Source organism: Peromyscus californicus, unplaced genomic scaffold, assembly GCF_007827085.1.
Source record: "Peromyscus californicus insignis strain IS unplaced genomic scaffold, ASM782708v3 Scaffold_5__1_contigs__length_169319896, whole genome shotgun sequence".
Lineage (NCBI taxonomy): Eukaryota > Metazoa > Chordata > Mammalia > Rodentia > Cricetidae > Peromyscus > Peromyscus californicus.
This window is the reverse complement of record NW_026294573.1, coordinates 53076111-53091802: the sequence shown is the minus strand read 5'-3', so window position 1 is coordinate 53091802 and position 15692 is coordinate 53076111. Positions and strand designations below refer to the sequence as shown.

General features: G+C 48.3%; 1 protein-coding gene and 1 pseudogene across 1 annotated transcript in view; both read right to left on the bottom strand.

Moving 5' to 3' along the window:
* Positions 1–300: 300 nt before the first annotated feature.
* Positions 301–13768, bottom strand: LOC128096988 (rho GDP-dissociation inhibitor 1-like; annotated as a pseudogene).
* Kank4 (KN motif and ankyrin repeat domains 4) overlaps positions 13377–15692 on the bottom strand; it is a 71230-nt gene continuing 68914 nt past the window's right edge. The window contains exon 10 of the mRNA XM_052716312.1: positions 13377–14991. Within this exon, the coding sequence (XP_052572272.1) occupies positions 14887–14991 (105 nt within the window). The 3' untranslated portion in view covers positions 13377–14886. The remainder of the gene's footprint in view (positions 14992–15692) is intronic.

Below are 15692 nucleotides of genomic sequence, written 5' to 3'. Positions count from 1 at the left end.
AAAAAAAAAAAAAGACTGTTTAACAGGCCAGAGAGATGGCTCAGTGGTTAAGAGCACTGGCTGTTCTTCCAGAGGACCTGAGTTCAATTCCCAGCAACCACATGGTGCCTCACACCATCCGTAATGAGATCTGGTGCCCTCTTCTGGCCTGCAAGCATGCATGGAGGCAGAATGCTGTATCCATAATAAATAAATAAACAAACAAATAAATCTTAAAAAAAAAAAAAAGGGCTGGAGTGATGGCTCAGTGGTTAAGAGCACCAACTGCTCTACCAGAGTACCCGGGTTCAATTCCCAGCACCCACATAGCAGCTAACAACTGTCTGTAACTCCAAGATCTGATACCCTCACACAAACATGCATGTAGGTAAAACACATAATGCATATAAAATAAAGATAGCAATTTGTGTTACAGTTTTCTTGTGTGTGTGTGTGTGTGTGTGTGTGTGTGTGTGTGTGTGCGCGCGCGCGCGCGCACGCGCGCGCCGTGGTGTGCATGTTGAGGTCAGAGGACAAGTTTGTGGAGTCAGCTGTCTTTCCACTTCCCCATGGGTTCAGGGGCTCGAACTCACGGTCAGGCTTGTACAGTAAACACCATTACACCTGAGCCATCTCACCAGCAAGTCCTAGGAAAGGCTTCTGATGAATGGTGTTTGTTGCACCTGTATGTATTTCTAAAAGCTTTAATTAGCCGTGGGCTAATCAAGGAAAATACCTGAGAACAAACCATGTTAAGATATTTCTAAAACTTCCCATGCAAGCCAGGCAGTGGTGGCGCACGCCTTTAATCCCAGCACTTGGGAGGCAGAGGCAGGCGGATCTCTGTGAGTTAGAGGTCAGCCTGGTCTTCAGAGCGAGATCCAGGACAGGCACCAAAACTACACAGAGAAGCCCTGTCTCAAAAAAACTAAACAAACCCCCACAAACTTCCCATGTAACAATGGACACTCCTAAAACCCTTCTACCAATGCCCTCCTGTGGCCTCTGCAGATTCTCCTGCACGTGTGCAACGTGCACACACACACACACACACAAGTGTGGGCTTCTCACAAGACAGGATTGAGTTTACACCCCTTACCAATAGCCGTATATATGATTTGAGGGTTTGGGAGTGATGTTGCTCTCAATGGATCTTAAAAGATAAAGTAAAAATATGTGCCTTAAAGAAATGATCTTTAATGAGTGAGATGATAAGCTGACTTATGAGGTGTGTTGCACAAATTCACAGGCTTATAAGATAAAAACATCGGCCACAGAAGAGGTCAAACGATGTCTAATTAAACACGTCTCAAGGCATGTGTTTTTATTGTGAATTTGTTTATAATCTTGTGAAATTTCCACAGGAAAGTACGAGTTCCTCGATGAGGAAAGAAATGTTAAATTCGAATGTCTGCATTCGGACGTCAGCACGGTTCACTCTACTTTCGTGTTCTTATTTGAAATCCCTTTCTCTATACAAGAAACCACCATAGTGATTTTGTTAGCTGTGTCCAAAAAAGGTGTTTTTTTTTTTTCTTCTCCTTCAGGGGTGTTTATTTCCTAGTCAGAAAAGAATCAGGAACAGGCTCCTCTGCCTGTCGAGGCCTGGGCTTGAGGAACACCACATGGTGACCAGGACTATGAGCTGGCCCAAATGGAGTCAAAAGAATACTGACAGGCCAGATACAAGGTTCCAGACCACAGGGCCCAAGTGAGACGCGTAAGACTCTGCCATTGGCTTTGTGCGCAGGTGCTCTCTGTGGGGACAAGGGTTCTGAGTACTGCCTACAAGGACAGAGAAGGCAGAGGAATTAGGCCCCCTAATCCTGCCCTCTAGATGGGGCCGGAAGCATTGAGTTTTGGCAATTTGACCCACCCCTAGCTACCGGAGCCACCCTCAGCCCTGGCCATGGCGAAGAGCTGGCCAACCCTGTAGGAAGCAACAGCGGCAGACCCCAGGCCTCCCTGACTGGGCCACTAGGGTGGGGATGTTAGACAAGCCGAGGAGAGGGGAGATGACATGCTCCTGCAGACAAGTGAATTAGGAGTAAGTGACGGCCCCCCAGGACGTGCTCCACATGTTAAGATCTCACGGTTAAACAGTGACTGACAGTGACGGCCTCGTCAGACAGTGATGGTGCCCGAAGGACAGCCCAGTCTTCGGCCTGTGCTGGGGCAGAGACCCATTGGTGGGGCAACCCCCAATAGTTCACTACCTTCTAGAAGTCAGGGCCCAACCAGGGCCTGAGGAAGGGAAGACGGGGAACCTGGAGGGACCCAGTGGTTTGGAGGCCTGGGCTGGAACCCTTCCTCAACAACAGAAGCAGCATTGTGACACCAGAGACCACAGGGGCCTGTGGGCAGAAGGAGGAGAGGCTTACGGAAGAGCTGCCTGCCTGAGAAGATCAGGGAGGAGCCTGTCAGCACTTTGGTTTGGGGTGGGAAGGGATATGTTGGCCTTCTGTTTGTCTATCATCCCCAACTCCCAGCTAGGCGCCCTTCCATTCTGTTCCCATGGCGACGTTTCATTCCCATGACAGGTAGTCTGTCTTGTCATCCTCTGTGAAGTGGGACTTGATATTGTAGCTGCCCCAAGCAAACATGTCTTTGGGGGCCACCTCCATGGTTGTCAGGAACTGCTCCTCAGCCCGGAGCCCAGAGCCTGGACCACGTAGTCAGTCCTGTCAATCTCACGGCCTATCCTGTATGTGTGCTGGGTGTACGCCATGCCTGACACAATCCCCGTTCACCTGGAAAGCGATTTTTCCCCTTCTTTCGGCACAAATGACTGTTTTGTGAAGCTCTCCAGACCATCTGTCCCATCCGGTACCAGAGGACCTGGAGAGGTCAGTTGGGTCGCAGTGATGTTGGAGACGTTGAGGGTCTGCAGAGACAGCCACTTGGGCCAATAGGACCTCCTTGTCCTCGAGCAGGAGTTCATCCTTGTCCAGTTCCTGGATCTCTTGGACTGGGGGCCCTCATTCTCTGCTGCTGTCTGGGCCAGCTGCTCAGTGGGGGGCTCCTGTTCTGTGTTCTTCTCCTCTGGCCTGGAATACCAGAGACTCGGCCACCACGCTTGTGCTCCCTCTCGTGTCTCAAAAGTCTTGACGCTCAGCTAGCAAGAAATATAAACCCTAATCCAGGGTGAGGTACCCTTTTTCCTTCCCGTGTCTTAATTTTCCCAGGCTTTCTATTCTACCTCACTTTCCCCATTTGAGACTTTGATTTTAGGGGTTAGTGGTGGCTGAAGTTTCATTTTCTTCTTTTTTTTTTTTTTTAATTTAAGATTTAAATTAAGGTTTGTTTTCTCTTTTAATGTGTATGTGTGCATGCGTGTGTCAGTGCCTTGAGACGCCAGAAGAGGGCATCGGATCCCCTGGTGTTGGTGCTGGGACCTGATCCACCTGATGTGGGTGCTGGGACGTGAACTCAAATCCTCAGCAAGATCAGCAAGTACTCTATCCCTCCAGCCTTGAAGTTCCATTTTCTGAATCTTCGTGGTGAATAAGAGTCAAAGTCTGATTCCAGGGGGACCTAAGAGCTCAGAGGACGCTGCGTTCACTTGCTGATGAGAGCCTCCCATTTTTAACCAAGAATTGTGACTATTCCAAAGAAGCTCTTATGCAATTATAACAGAAAACAGATTTATGTTGAGCTGCAGAGGCAGCAATGGCAATAAAATCCAAATCACTAATGTAGCCTCATTCACGATCTTGTTTTGCTAGAATTTAATACTTGCACACAGCAGGATATGGTCCTGGCTGTTCTGAATGCTTCCTGCCTCCCAGAGACCCAGTCTCTGCAGGAATTTGTCTCCTGAAAACAATGGGTAGTTCCGGCCGTGGGAAGCAATGCTAGAATATGCCAACAGTAATACTCTCTTCTCATCCTCCCCAAATTAAAACACACAATTCAGTTGTGTCTGGGAACATATGGGCTCTCCCCAAATCTATTGTTTGAAGTGTTTTTAGTCTTAGCTAATTGCTGAGAAATTACCACGAAAGCAACCTAAGGCAACACTCACAAATTCCCAAGGCAAGAGCTTGAAGGTCACCCAAGGTGAGGGGGTTAGGATGGATTGAGTGCCACTCCCTCCTTCACCCACGTATGTCATTGTCAATCAGCCCCTCTTACCTCTCCACCCCAACCTTAGAGGTGGAGGGAGGCCTCTGTGTTCAGAGCAGAGCCCAGGCATACCAGGAGCAGGAAATGCAGGAGCTTTTAGGGAGATGGTGATTTGTCCATGTCCATCTAATGCTAAATTGGGGCCATAGGAGAGAAGGGCCTGTTCTTTCCTGAGTCTTCTGCCCAGCAGCACTTGCGTCCTGCCCCTGACATTCCCCCCCTGGGTGTCAGGAGTGCAGGACTGTGTTAGAAGGAAGTTTTCACGCATGCTCAGTCTTGCTTTTCCTTCCTCTGCACAGTGATTTCCCCAGCTCAGCACAGCCTTGCCTTGGCTGCTTGCCTGGATGCCCTCCCTGTCTCTCCTTTCCCAGGGCTCCATCTTCTCCAGGGTTCCAGTCCTTGAGTCCCTTTAAAAGGTTTCCTCTCTTTTTCCTTCTTTCTCTTCTACCTAGAACCATCAAGGCTTCTAGGAACCCTTTGATCCCAACAACTTCCACACCTTGTCTGCCTAGATCTCCCCACAGATCCAGTGCATGCTGACTTTGTTGTTAAATTCCAACTCAATGACCAACCCAAAACATTTTTAATAGAAGTCTAAATATCACTCAGTCTAAATAATTTGCATGTCAGTGTTTATTTGATTTGGGTACACTTTTCTAAATACCAGGGACTGGTAAGAAATAAAAATTTAAATTCATCATCATCATCATCATCATTATACTTTAGCTTTTTGAGACAGGGTCTCACTGTGTAGTCCTGGCTGTCCTGGAACTCCCCATGTGGAGACTAGGCTGGCCTCAAACTCACAGAGCTTCTGTGTCTGCCTCCCAAGTGCTAGGATTAAGTGTGCACCACCATGCCCAGCTCTTTTTTTTTTTTTTTTCTTTTATGTTCTAGAAAGGCTACCTCCTAAAAGCTAAAAAGTTTAGGTTGCCTTGGTGGGGCACACTCGTAATCCCAGCTGGCAAATGGGTGGTGGAGGCAGGAGGATCGAGAGTTCAGCATTGGTCATTCTCAGCTATGTTAGGTTCAAGACCAGTCCAACCTGGGGCTCCAGAAGACCCCAGTTCAAACATTAACAAATAAAACATCGGTAAGATAGAAAACTTAAGACTGGAGGCAATCAATGACACATGCTGACGTGGAGAACTCTGTCTCTGTTCCCTGCATTAGCAGCAGGTCCTGAGTTCTGCAAGCTGAGCCCAAGCCCATTGTGCTGGAAGCCCTTCCTAACTAACCTCTCATAACCAACTATGGCTAGGCTGCCCCTCTCCCTGAATCCCTCAGAACTAGACTCTGTGTGTTCTAGTGGCCTGCCGGCTCCCCTTCGGCCCCAGGGTGCTGCACAGCCAACCCTGCCCAACCTCTCTAGTGCACCAGAGCACCCATCCACTCCACAGTGAGGCTCTCTGCAGCCCTGAGAGGGGCAGGGCTGGGAAAGGCTACCTGTGACTTCCTCTCCCTCTCCTGAGGCTACTTTCTTCCTTCCTGAGTTGAAACTGGTGCTAAACAAGAGGTGATAGGAGAAGCAGGCGGGTTCAGGGATCAAAAGCCATCGATCAAGAGAACCGAGCACTCCTGAAACACCGCTTGCATTTAGACTCCCCTCCCCCACCACGGGGAAATCAGATTAGGAGTGCAGAGGGGTTGGATTTTCATTTTCAGAAATCTGATTTCTAAAGTGCTTGTCTAGGATACAGTAGCTTGTCCTTGTCAAATACCGGCTTGACTCAAGAGTATTTCAAGGTGGCAATCCACTCTCTTCTGCCGCCTCAGCAGGCGGCCAGGCAGGGGCCAGTCCTAACAGGCAGCAACGCTTATGAAGCTCTGGCCAGTTTGCTTCTGCCTCTGAGGGACTGTCAATCTTCCAGGTCTTACTAATGCAGCTTTTCAATGACTTAGGGCCTAGCCACCAAGAGGGACAACTTCCTGGAAGAGATGGCAGATGATATGAGCAATTCTCAGATAGAAGGAAACACACACACACACACACACACACACACACACACACACACACACACACACACACACATATATACATTACATGTATGGGTATTTTGCCTGTGTATATGTCTGTGTACCATGTATATGTGTGGTGCCCATGGAGGCCAGAAGATGGCTTAAGATCCCCTGGGACTGAAGTTAGAGTGCTCATAATCGCTGAGCATCTCTCCAGGCCCAGGCCCTGGGTTAAACAATCTCCTTTGCCTTGATTTTGCGCACACATGACTCTGTGCACTAGAATCTCCCTGATTGGATCATGACAACTCTTGGTCTTCAGCCTTGTTCTTGCCAGCATTAGGTAATGCACTCACTTCATTCACAGCTAACAGACACGTTTTTAGAGAACTGTTTGGTTGCTGGGAAGTTCAGTTTCTCTTTAGCTGACTGGCTAGCGCACATTAAGTGAAAAATATTGGCCAATGCCTCCTTCTGAGTAATAGACTTAGTCAGAGGTGTCCAGATGTGTGAGAAGCAGGAGCAGAGCCCGTGTGCTTTGTTTTAGAGGGTTGCCACAGGTTTCCTGTAAACAGATGTCTCTCCGAAGTACTAAAAATGTGTTCTACTTGTGAAGATCATGGCTATGCACCTTGACATGGTAGGTGGCACATGCCTGTAATCCCAGCAAGTAGCAGGTTGAGGCAGAACTTTGTGGCTAGCCTGGACTTCAGAGTGAGACCCTATCTAGTTTGAACTTTGTAATACAAATGTCTAAAAATGTCCTTGCAGACTCTCCACAGATCTTAATCTTTAAACTTCCCACTGACCCTGCCCACGGGAAATAGTTTTTAGGCAAATCATTCCATCCCAGGGAGCTTAGTTTATTCTTGATTGGAAATGAGATCATGTCTTTTACAGTTAGTGTCCCTGGGCTCCTGGGCATGGTGACCTTTCCCAGTGCATCAGTATTCTCCCCTGCTAAGGCTGCTATGATCTGCAACAGTATAACCACTGTGAACTGGAGGGCAAGTGTCGCTCGCATACTAGGAGGGGTAAGAAAAAGTTGCCAGCGTCATCAGACATGACCAGCAAATACCCATTAACTGTGGAGGGACCTGGGAGATGAGAGTTCATTTGATCTTCACTGTCTCCTCTAGGCCATGATGGAGGCCAGGCTAGACCAGCATGGGCTATAGCGTGAGATCCTGTTTCAAAAATCAAAACAAAACAAAGAACAACAATTTCTCTGACAAAGCCACTAGGAGCTAGGGCAGAGGCGAGGCCACAGAGCAGTTCAAGGGCCTGTATCCCTAGAGGTAGGCTTTCTCTCAGAAAGAACCAATTGCTAGGGAAAGAGGTGTAGTGGGCACTGAAGGCCTTCAGTGGTAGAGTCAAAAGTTCAACTTGATTCTAGAATTAGTGGCTTCAAAATTTGCAGTTTCCTGAAATGGGGTACAGTGGCTTGTAGGGGTGGTTGTCTGTGCTTTAGCCTGAAGCACCACCCCTAGTAGGCAGCAGGTAACTGCTAGGTACCTGTGCCCCCTGGGGTGTGGCCAAGGGGGGACCCCTTAAGACCTGGAATGTGTAAGTGCTCGCTCTCTTGGCTACCTCGTGGTCTTGGATGCTGGATGCTGGTACTGCGGACCAAGGCAGAGTTCTCCAGAGAACTGCATTGGACCTCACCCCACCCCTCCTGGATCCTGCGACCAACTCCCTTATACATATTGTGAGTTAACTCAGAATAAATCCCTTTTGACTATCAGCAGACTCTGTGGAATTGCCACTTTAGTGGCTCACCTCTGACATCACAGCCCTTGGGAGGTAGAGACAGGAGGATCAGGAGTTCAAGGTCATCCTTGGCTACTTAGAGAGTTCCAGGACAGCTTTGACTACTCAAAATTTGTGGTGGTGGTGGTGGTATGAACCAACAAATGAAGCCTGCCTGAAAATCAGAGTGCTGAGCTAAGCCACTAGTTAGCCATGGAGGCCAGGCAGTGGCGGCACACGCCTTTAATCCCCGCACTAAGGAGGTGGAGACAGGAAGTGATAAGGCTGGGTGGAGAAAAGAATGTAAGGTGGGAGGAGACAGGAGCTCAGCCTCCTTTCGGGTGAGGATTTCGTAGAGGTAAGAACTAGTGGCTGGCTTGCTCTGATTCTCTGATCTTTCAGCTTTCACCCTGATATCTGACTCCGGGTTTTTATTATTGAGACCAATTAGGATTCATGCTACAGAAACTGTCCCTTTGCCCACCCTCATAGATGTTTTCTTGACTAAATGGAATATGCATACAGTTACAAAAAATTCATGAGCTCTCAAATAGTGCACAGTGAAGTCTCTCACTCCCCCTCCCCCATTTACCCTGCCACCTCCTCAGAGAGGACACCATTCCAACTTGGATGTCTCTCCCCTTGCTTTCCACAGTGAGTTATTCTCCAGCAGCACCGGGAGCTTGTTGGAATGCATCATCTCAAGCCCAGTCCAGACTCGAGAACAGGGATCTGCATTTTAACAAGACTTCCCGATGCTCTATGTGGACATTAGACCTCAAGATGCAGTTACCACCACTGTGGTAGTCAGTGAGGGAGGCCATGCCTGTTAAGATGCCCAAGGACCCAGGAGTGACGGGGCATGTCTGTAGTCCCAGCATTTGAGAGGGAGAGGCAAGAAGAGTGCTGTGAGTTTGAGGCAAGCTAGGACCACACAATAAGGGAAAAAAGAAAAGAAAAACAATAATGTATTTTTTAAATGCCTGAGAAATTTTCTGCGGATCTTAAGAGAACCCGGCACCTTCTGTGGGAAGGCTGCATTGGAGTCCAGGAGTTTGTGTTTAGTTAGTGAAGTCACGGTGCTGGAGATCCAACCCAGGGTCCCAGGAGGAACTTCCTTCCTCCAGCCATTGAGGCAATGCAGGGGTCAGACATCTGTGCCCTGAGCAGAGGCCCCTTTCCTCCCGGAAATGCTGACACATAGGCATTCTGACAACACAACTGTCCCAGTCTTAAACAACGCTCTGTCCTAAGGGGTGGCCCTGACAAACGTGCAGGCCAGACACTGTCTTCAGCCCCCGAAGCAGCTTTGAACCTTAAGTCATCTTCTGCAGCCAGGTACCCTGTCCCTAGCCTGGGGCACTTGTAGGGGTCAAGAAGGGATCTGAAGGTACAGCAATGGAATTTTGTCAAAGAGCCTGTCTTAGTCAAGGTTACTATTGCTATGAAGAAACACCATGACCAAAAGCAAGTTGGGAAGGAAAGGGTTTATCTGGCTTACACTTCCATATCATAGCCTGTCATTGAAAGAAGCCAGGGTGGGAACTTAAACAGGGCAAGAACTTGGAGGCAGGAGCTGATGCAGAGGCCATGGAGGAGTGCTGCTTACTGGCTTGTTCCTCATGGCTCCCTCAGTCTGCTTTCTTTATTGTTGTTGTTTGGTTGGTTTTGGGTTTTTGTTGTTGTTGTTGTTTTGCTTTTCAAGACAGGGTTTCCCTGTGTAGCCTTGGCTGTCCTGGAACTCAGACTCACAGAGATCCACCTGCCCTTACCTCTGCCACCCAAGTAAAGACCTGCACCACTACACCCAGCGCAAGCTGCTGCTGTTAGAGGCAGGGCCCAGAGAGAGCAGTTCATGCTGTTATTGAGGCTGCCCACTGTTGTGGAATATTATTTTAGCTAGGCAAAGATGTGTTACATTTGTTTATGCTAGTGATCAGGGACAATAAATAGGAGAAGAAATCTAGAAAGAGAAAGGGGAGAGAAGAAGGAGGAGAGAATGAGGGACAGGCCTGGGGCCAGAAGCCAGGCAGACGCCAGCCGGCCAGACACAAGAAGCAGTGAAAACAAGACAAACAGAAGTAAGGAAGGTAAAAAGCCCCAGGGCAAAAGGTAGATAAAGAGGAACAGATTATTTTTTTACTTTTTTTGTTTTTAAGATGTATTTATTTATTATGTATACAGTGCTCTACCTGCATGTATGTCTGCATGTCAGAAGATGGCACCAGGTCTCATTATAGATGGTTGTGAGCCACCATGTGGTTGCTAGGAATTGAACTCAGGACCTCTGGAAGGGCAGCCATTGCTCTTAACCTCTCAGCCATCTCTCCAGCTTGAAACATGTTAATTTAAGTTAAAAGAGCTAACTGAAAAACATGCCTAAGCTAGGCTGAGCATTCAAAACTAATAATAAGTCCATGTCATGATTTGAGAGCTGGTTGGTGGCCCAAAAGGAAAAGCCTGGTACAGACCCACTGTGTGCCTATGTGCCAGCTGACCAACTGCTTCTAGGACCAAGGGAGTTCCGGTCCCCATGTTGCAGATCATAACTAAGCAGTAAGTTGTAGATGTAACCAACTGTCTTACTAAATAAGAAACACAGAACCAATGCAAAGAAGAAAGCCAAGAGATCAGAGCTAAGAGCCTTACCAGCCTGCTGCAGTTAGCCTCTTCAGTCAAGAGACCTCTCCAAAAGAGAGCTACTTCCTGTCTGTTTGTCTTTATATAGACTTTCTGTTCTGCCTTCTCATTGTTGTAAAACCAGCCACATGACCGCCTCGTCACTGTCTGTTGTACAGCCCTCCAGGTCTTCTATGGTATTGAGATTAAAGGCTGTATCCTTGACCACACAGAGATCTAACTAGCTCTGCCTACCAAGTGCTGGGATTAAAGGCGTGCACCACCAACGCCACGCTTTTGCTATGGCTCTAATAGCTCTGACCCCTGGGCAACTTTATTTATTAACATAAAATTAAAATCACATTTCAGTACAAATAAAATACCACCATAGTAAGTGGTCCGGCTGGGATTGAGCCACAGATTGTCCCATTGGCACCTGCCTTCCCAGCTTCCTGTCATGGTGCTGTGTACCTACAGGGTGTAGGTGAAGAAATACCGGCAGGAATTTCCCATATTTGAGGGTAGGTATCTACAGGGATCTTCCCATAGGAGCACAGGTTGTCCTGGCCTTCTCATCTTGCTCTGCTCTGAAAGTCTGCTCCAAGCACACGGCTGATGCATGACCAGGAGCTTCAGAGCTCTGTATGTTATAACCCGAATACTAGTGGGGCTGGAGCTACTTACTAAACACCAGTTTCAGAGTTCTTAGCAGACAGCTGACTGCTCAGGTGGTGCCTGGGGTCCATGCTTTCCTGGGGAGGAGGGAGTCCCTGTGATGCAGGTTAGGATGACTGGCCTCCCTCCTGCCCAGCATACTTTGCCTGTCTGTTCTGACTGTGGCTCCTTGCTCCTCCCTTCAACCCATCTTGACCTCTACTCTTGTAAATTCACCCTCTCCCAGAATCCCACTCCCCTCTGGCTTCCTTCCCTTCTTACAAACTAAACACTACCACTGCAGGAGAATATGTTCTCTCAAGTTGCTCAAACAATCCAGTGGTCTGGCCCAGATTTCCACCGGCAGCTGCCCAGGCACGGACAGCTCATGTCCTGGAATCTGTCAGGGTGGCATAGGCTACACTTTCCGCATGGCTGTGGGCTGGCAATCCCATCATCACTGTGGACCAGGGCCTAGTATCATAGACATCCATGACACTCAGTTGGGAGACAAGCTTTTCTTTTTCTTTTCTTTCTCCCGGGACAGGGTTTCTCTGTGTGGCCCTGGCTGTCCTGGAACTCACTCTGTAGACCAGGGTGGACTCAAACCCAAAGATCTGCCTGCCTCTGCTACCTCCTGAGTGCTGGGATTAAATCGGCATGTGCCACCACTGCCCAGCATCAGAAAGGCCTTTCTCCCCTGATGCCCTTGGATTGCCGTGAGGTCTCAAAGATGTAGTCTATTTCAGGCGGGGTCCCAGTGGACAATGGTTTACACAAATGAGAAGGCTTTTGTGTAAGCAGATGTGACAGGACCCCCGCCCCTTCTGACTCCTGTCCTGTTTTGGGGGGCATTAGCCTCATCTTTATGGATCAAGCTAGATGGCTACAGCATCCCAGCCAGTGAGAAAGGGTTGGTCCCTTCCCTTTGCCTGAAGTCTATGTACATCACTTTACACATATCTCATCCACATGTAGTTAAGAAGCCATAGCAAACTGCGAGGGAGGCTGGGAAGAAGAGTCTCTGTCCTTGGTAGTGAGCTGGAGAGTTTAGAAGTCTGGAAGCACAGTAAAGTGGTATTGGGGATAACGGTGACACCAACTCTTCTCTTACCCTGTTTGTGACCATATCCTGGTACACCTCATCCCAGGCGCCTTTGCCAGCAGTGATTAATTTTATCTCCACTCTATACCTCACAAGAGGCTCCCAACTGACCGCCTGGCTTCTAGCCTCACCTCTGATTGGCTGCTTTCAGTGTGTAGAGATTCTTCAGTGGCTCCCACCCCCTATAGTAATGCCTCTCCTTCCCCTGCCGGGATTGAAGCCAAGAGCCTCAAACATACTCATGTTTGTCTATCCCTCAGCCTCATTTCCAGCCGAGCAGTGCTTAAAAATATTTTAAAATTACATTTAGTTATTCCTTCGGTGTGTGCAGTGTTCATGTGGAGGACAACTTGCCAGAACCGGTTCTCTCCTTCCACCACGTGAGTCCTGGGGACCAAACTCAGGTCATCAGGCTTGGCAGCAAGCACCTTTACCTGCTGAACACCCGCCCCCCCCCCCAGTACGATTTTAAGAGAAGAGCTTAGCACACGTGTATTTTTCAAAACGGCATTTGGATTCTTAAAGTAGTCTGTGAGATAGCCCCCTCAAGTTTGGGCTCCAGTCCAAATCTCTAACATCAAAATACAATAAACAAGACCATATGCCTTCCTCTCTCTCCAATCTCCTCTCCCATGGACTGAAACTGAACTCATCTGAACTCCCATGGCTGTGGGGCCACAAGGCTTTATTCATGCCATAGCTTCAACCCTACTGCTCTCTAGAACACCCTGGCTCACTCCTTAGAGTTCCGCTCCAAGTCTCTTTCTTTCTCTGACCCTCTCTGACTGGGCCAGTCTCCACAGCATTTCATTCCCCTACCCCAGTCCTGGGAAGTGTTAAGTTTTAAGGGTCAAATGGGGGCACATTGTCACAGTAAGTAAGGTATCTCTCCTGGGACCCGGAGCGGCTGGCACAAGAGGACTGTCCAAAAACCCGACTTCTCGCTCTTGAGCTTCCTGTATCCAGCTGTGGTCCCTTCCTCCTCCTCAACAGGCTCCTGCCATCTGTCACAGGGCCTCCTCAGACCTCAAACCGTACTAGATGACTCCCAAACTGGGGGCTAATTAATACCCTCTTCTTCTTCATATCCTTCCTTGGGTATTTTTTCATAACAAAAAGAAATGAGCTAATATAGTCCTGTATTGCAAATTCCCAGGAATCAAGAGCAAAGAAATTTTGAGACCCATTGAGAGGCAACATTTTAATTTATATACAGGAAGGACAGGCCAGAGCTGTGCTACTCCAAGCTTGGTTGTGGCCTAACTGCCTCTGGGCCTAGTCGGGTACATAGAAACTCAGGCCCATAACAAGATCCCGGGGGCTGGATACACATGAACCTTTGCAAAGCATGGAGCTAACATTTGTTAATGTATGTGTTTGCTTTTACATTGTGTTTTGATGTGGCTTTTTTTTTTTTTTCTAAAGCTCCTCTGAGGCACTGATCTTTCCATCTCCGAGCAGCATCCACACATGGGACTTTGGGCATCTCTCACCAATCACGCTGTGGGGAGAAGTTTGCTGCAGAGTTTCTGAAGGCCGTCTTTCTGGGTTATCATCTGGATTCTGAAACTTCCACATGCAGTTTCTTATGAAGAACCCCAGAGGGAGGGTGTATGATCACCTCCATTCTGAAGATGATGGAGCCATCACCTATGAAGGCTTGGTGACTCACCCAAGGGGTAGCAAGCACATAGGCATTCCAGCCCAAATGGGAGTTCTTGCTTTTGAGTTTTCACTGTTCACATCTCCAATTCTGACACGCTTCCTTTTATAGAGAGATGATTTTTGCATGAGACTTTCAGAGCTTTCACGTACAGGCCCCAGGGGATATGGAAGCCTAGGAAAGAACTGTCCCTGGGAGAGATGTTGGTCCAGAGAGAGCTCTGTCTTGCCTGGCTGCCTACCACTGAAGCCCAGGCTGGACTTCTGTGCATCCAGTAGCTCAGAAGTTATCAGAGCCAGTACCTGCTCATAGGGGCCCTGTGCTTCCAGCAACGATGTCTACAATGACTCAGTCTCAGCAAGAAGCTAGCCAATTCATTTCTTTCTTCATAGGTTGAGAACAGCTGAAATGACCGGACTCCGCCAACATGCACCTAGTGTTAACCATTGGATTGGATTTTCTGCTTACTTCCATAGAGGAAACTGGAGCCACTGGAGGACTCAGAAGTGCCATGCCTTGGCATTGACATCACTGGGCTTCGGCCTACCTTGCCTAAATTTAGATTCCTCTCCCATTCTCTCTAGACATGCATATTCAGTGGGATATATTTGTATATATATATATATTTGATTCAAAACAAAAAGACTGTACTTTAAAACTCCATGTAAATAGTATTGCTTTTCTACTGTGTGAGTGTGCCCTTACCCACCTGCTTGCTACACAGGACTGCTAAAACAGTCATGAGGAATTCAAGGCTGAAGAGGTCTTGAATTTCTGGACAACCCCACTGCACTGTGCACTCTGCACCTTGGACCTGCTCTGAAGCCTGTGTAGTTTGGGGGGCTTGGCCTAAGGCAAAAAACTACTAAGCATCCTAATGAGCAGCATTAGATGAGGGGAATGTATTGTGCATATTTGACATAGCTTCTTCTTTTGAATGGTGGCCCTCTGCCTGTGGCCCCGGCCCTCTCTAAGGGCAAAGGAGATCAGAAAAGGGGCCTTTTCTTCCTGGCTGTTAGCTCTTCTGTAGCCTCTACAGCCCCAGGGACCTGCCTTGCTCCAAATGGGCCTGCAGAAGCTCCGCAATTTCCACATGGGCAGGTGAATTCAGCACGATGGACAAAGCTGTTTGGCCAGCCTGTAGAGAAGAAAGAAAAAGTTCATCCTATCTGCCTCTTGTCCCAGTGAGAAGAGGGGGGGGGGGTGGGGGGCATGTTGAGAAAGGATGATATAAATGTCAGGTGATGCAGGAGGGGATGTGATCCAAATGGCATGAGGACCATGAGACACAGGATCATGAGATATGAGGGTCCCTTCCCCAGGAACAGTCCTCAGTCCTGGGGAGCCTGTGCCAGTGGGAATAGAGAAGGGGTTGCCGGACCCTCAACACTTAAGACAATTGGAAAATATAGGAAAGAAAATAACCTTTCCTATCCCAACACACAGGTCTACGTGAAGGTTAGCATTTTAGTGCGTTTCCTTTCTCTTTTCTCCTATGCAAGTCTATTGCTGGTGTTCAAGTAGAGAAATGGAAGCATGCATCTGTCTTAAATGCCCTTTTATTGCAACTTCCCGTGGTGTGCTGGGAGATGTTTCCTCACTGTTAGTCTTCATAACTCATCTTATTCTGCTTTAAGAGGCCATACTACACTAGCAATTTCCCACCTGTTGGAAGCTTGTTTGATGCTCTATGCCTACAAGTCATAAACTCACTGAAAAAGCATTTTCTCATGTGCATGTCAGCATGCATGTTCATCTGTGCATGTGCACATGTATGCCTGTGCACATAGAGGCCAGGGCCCAACCCCGGGTGGTGTTCCTCAGGGGCTGCCTGCCATG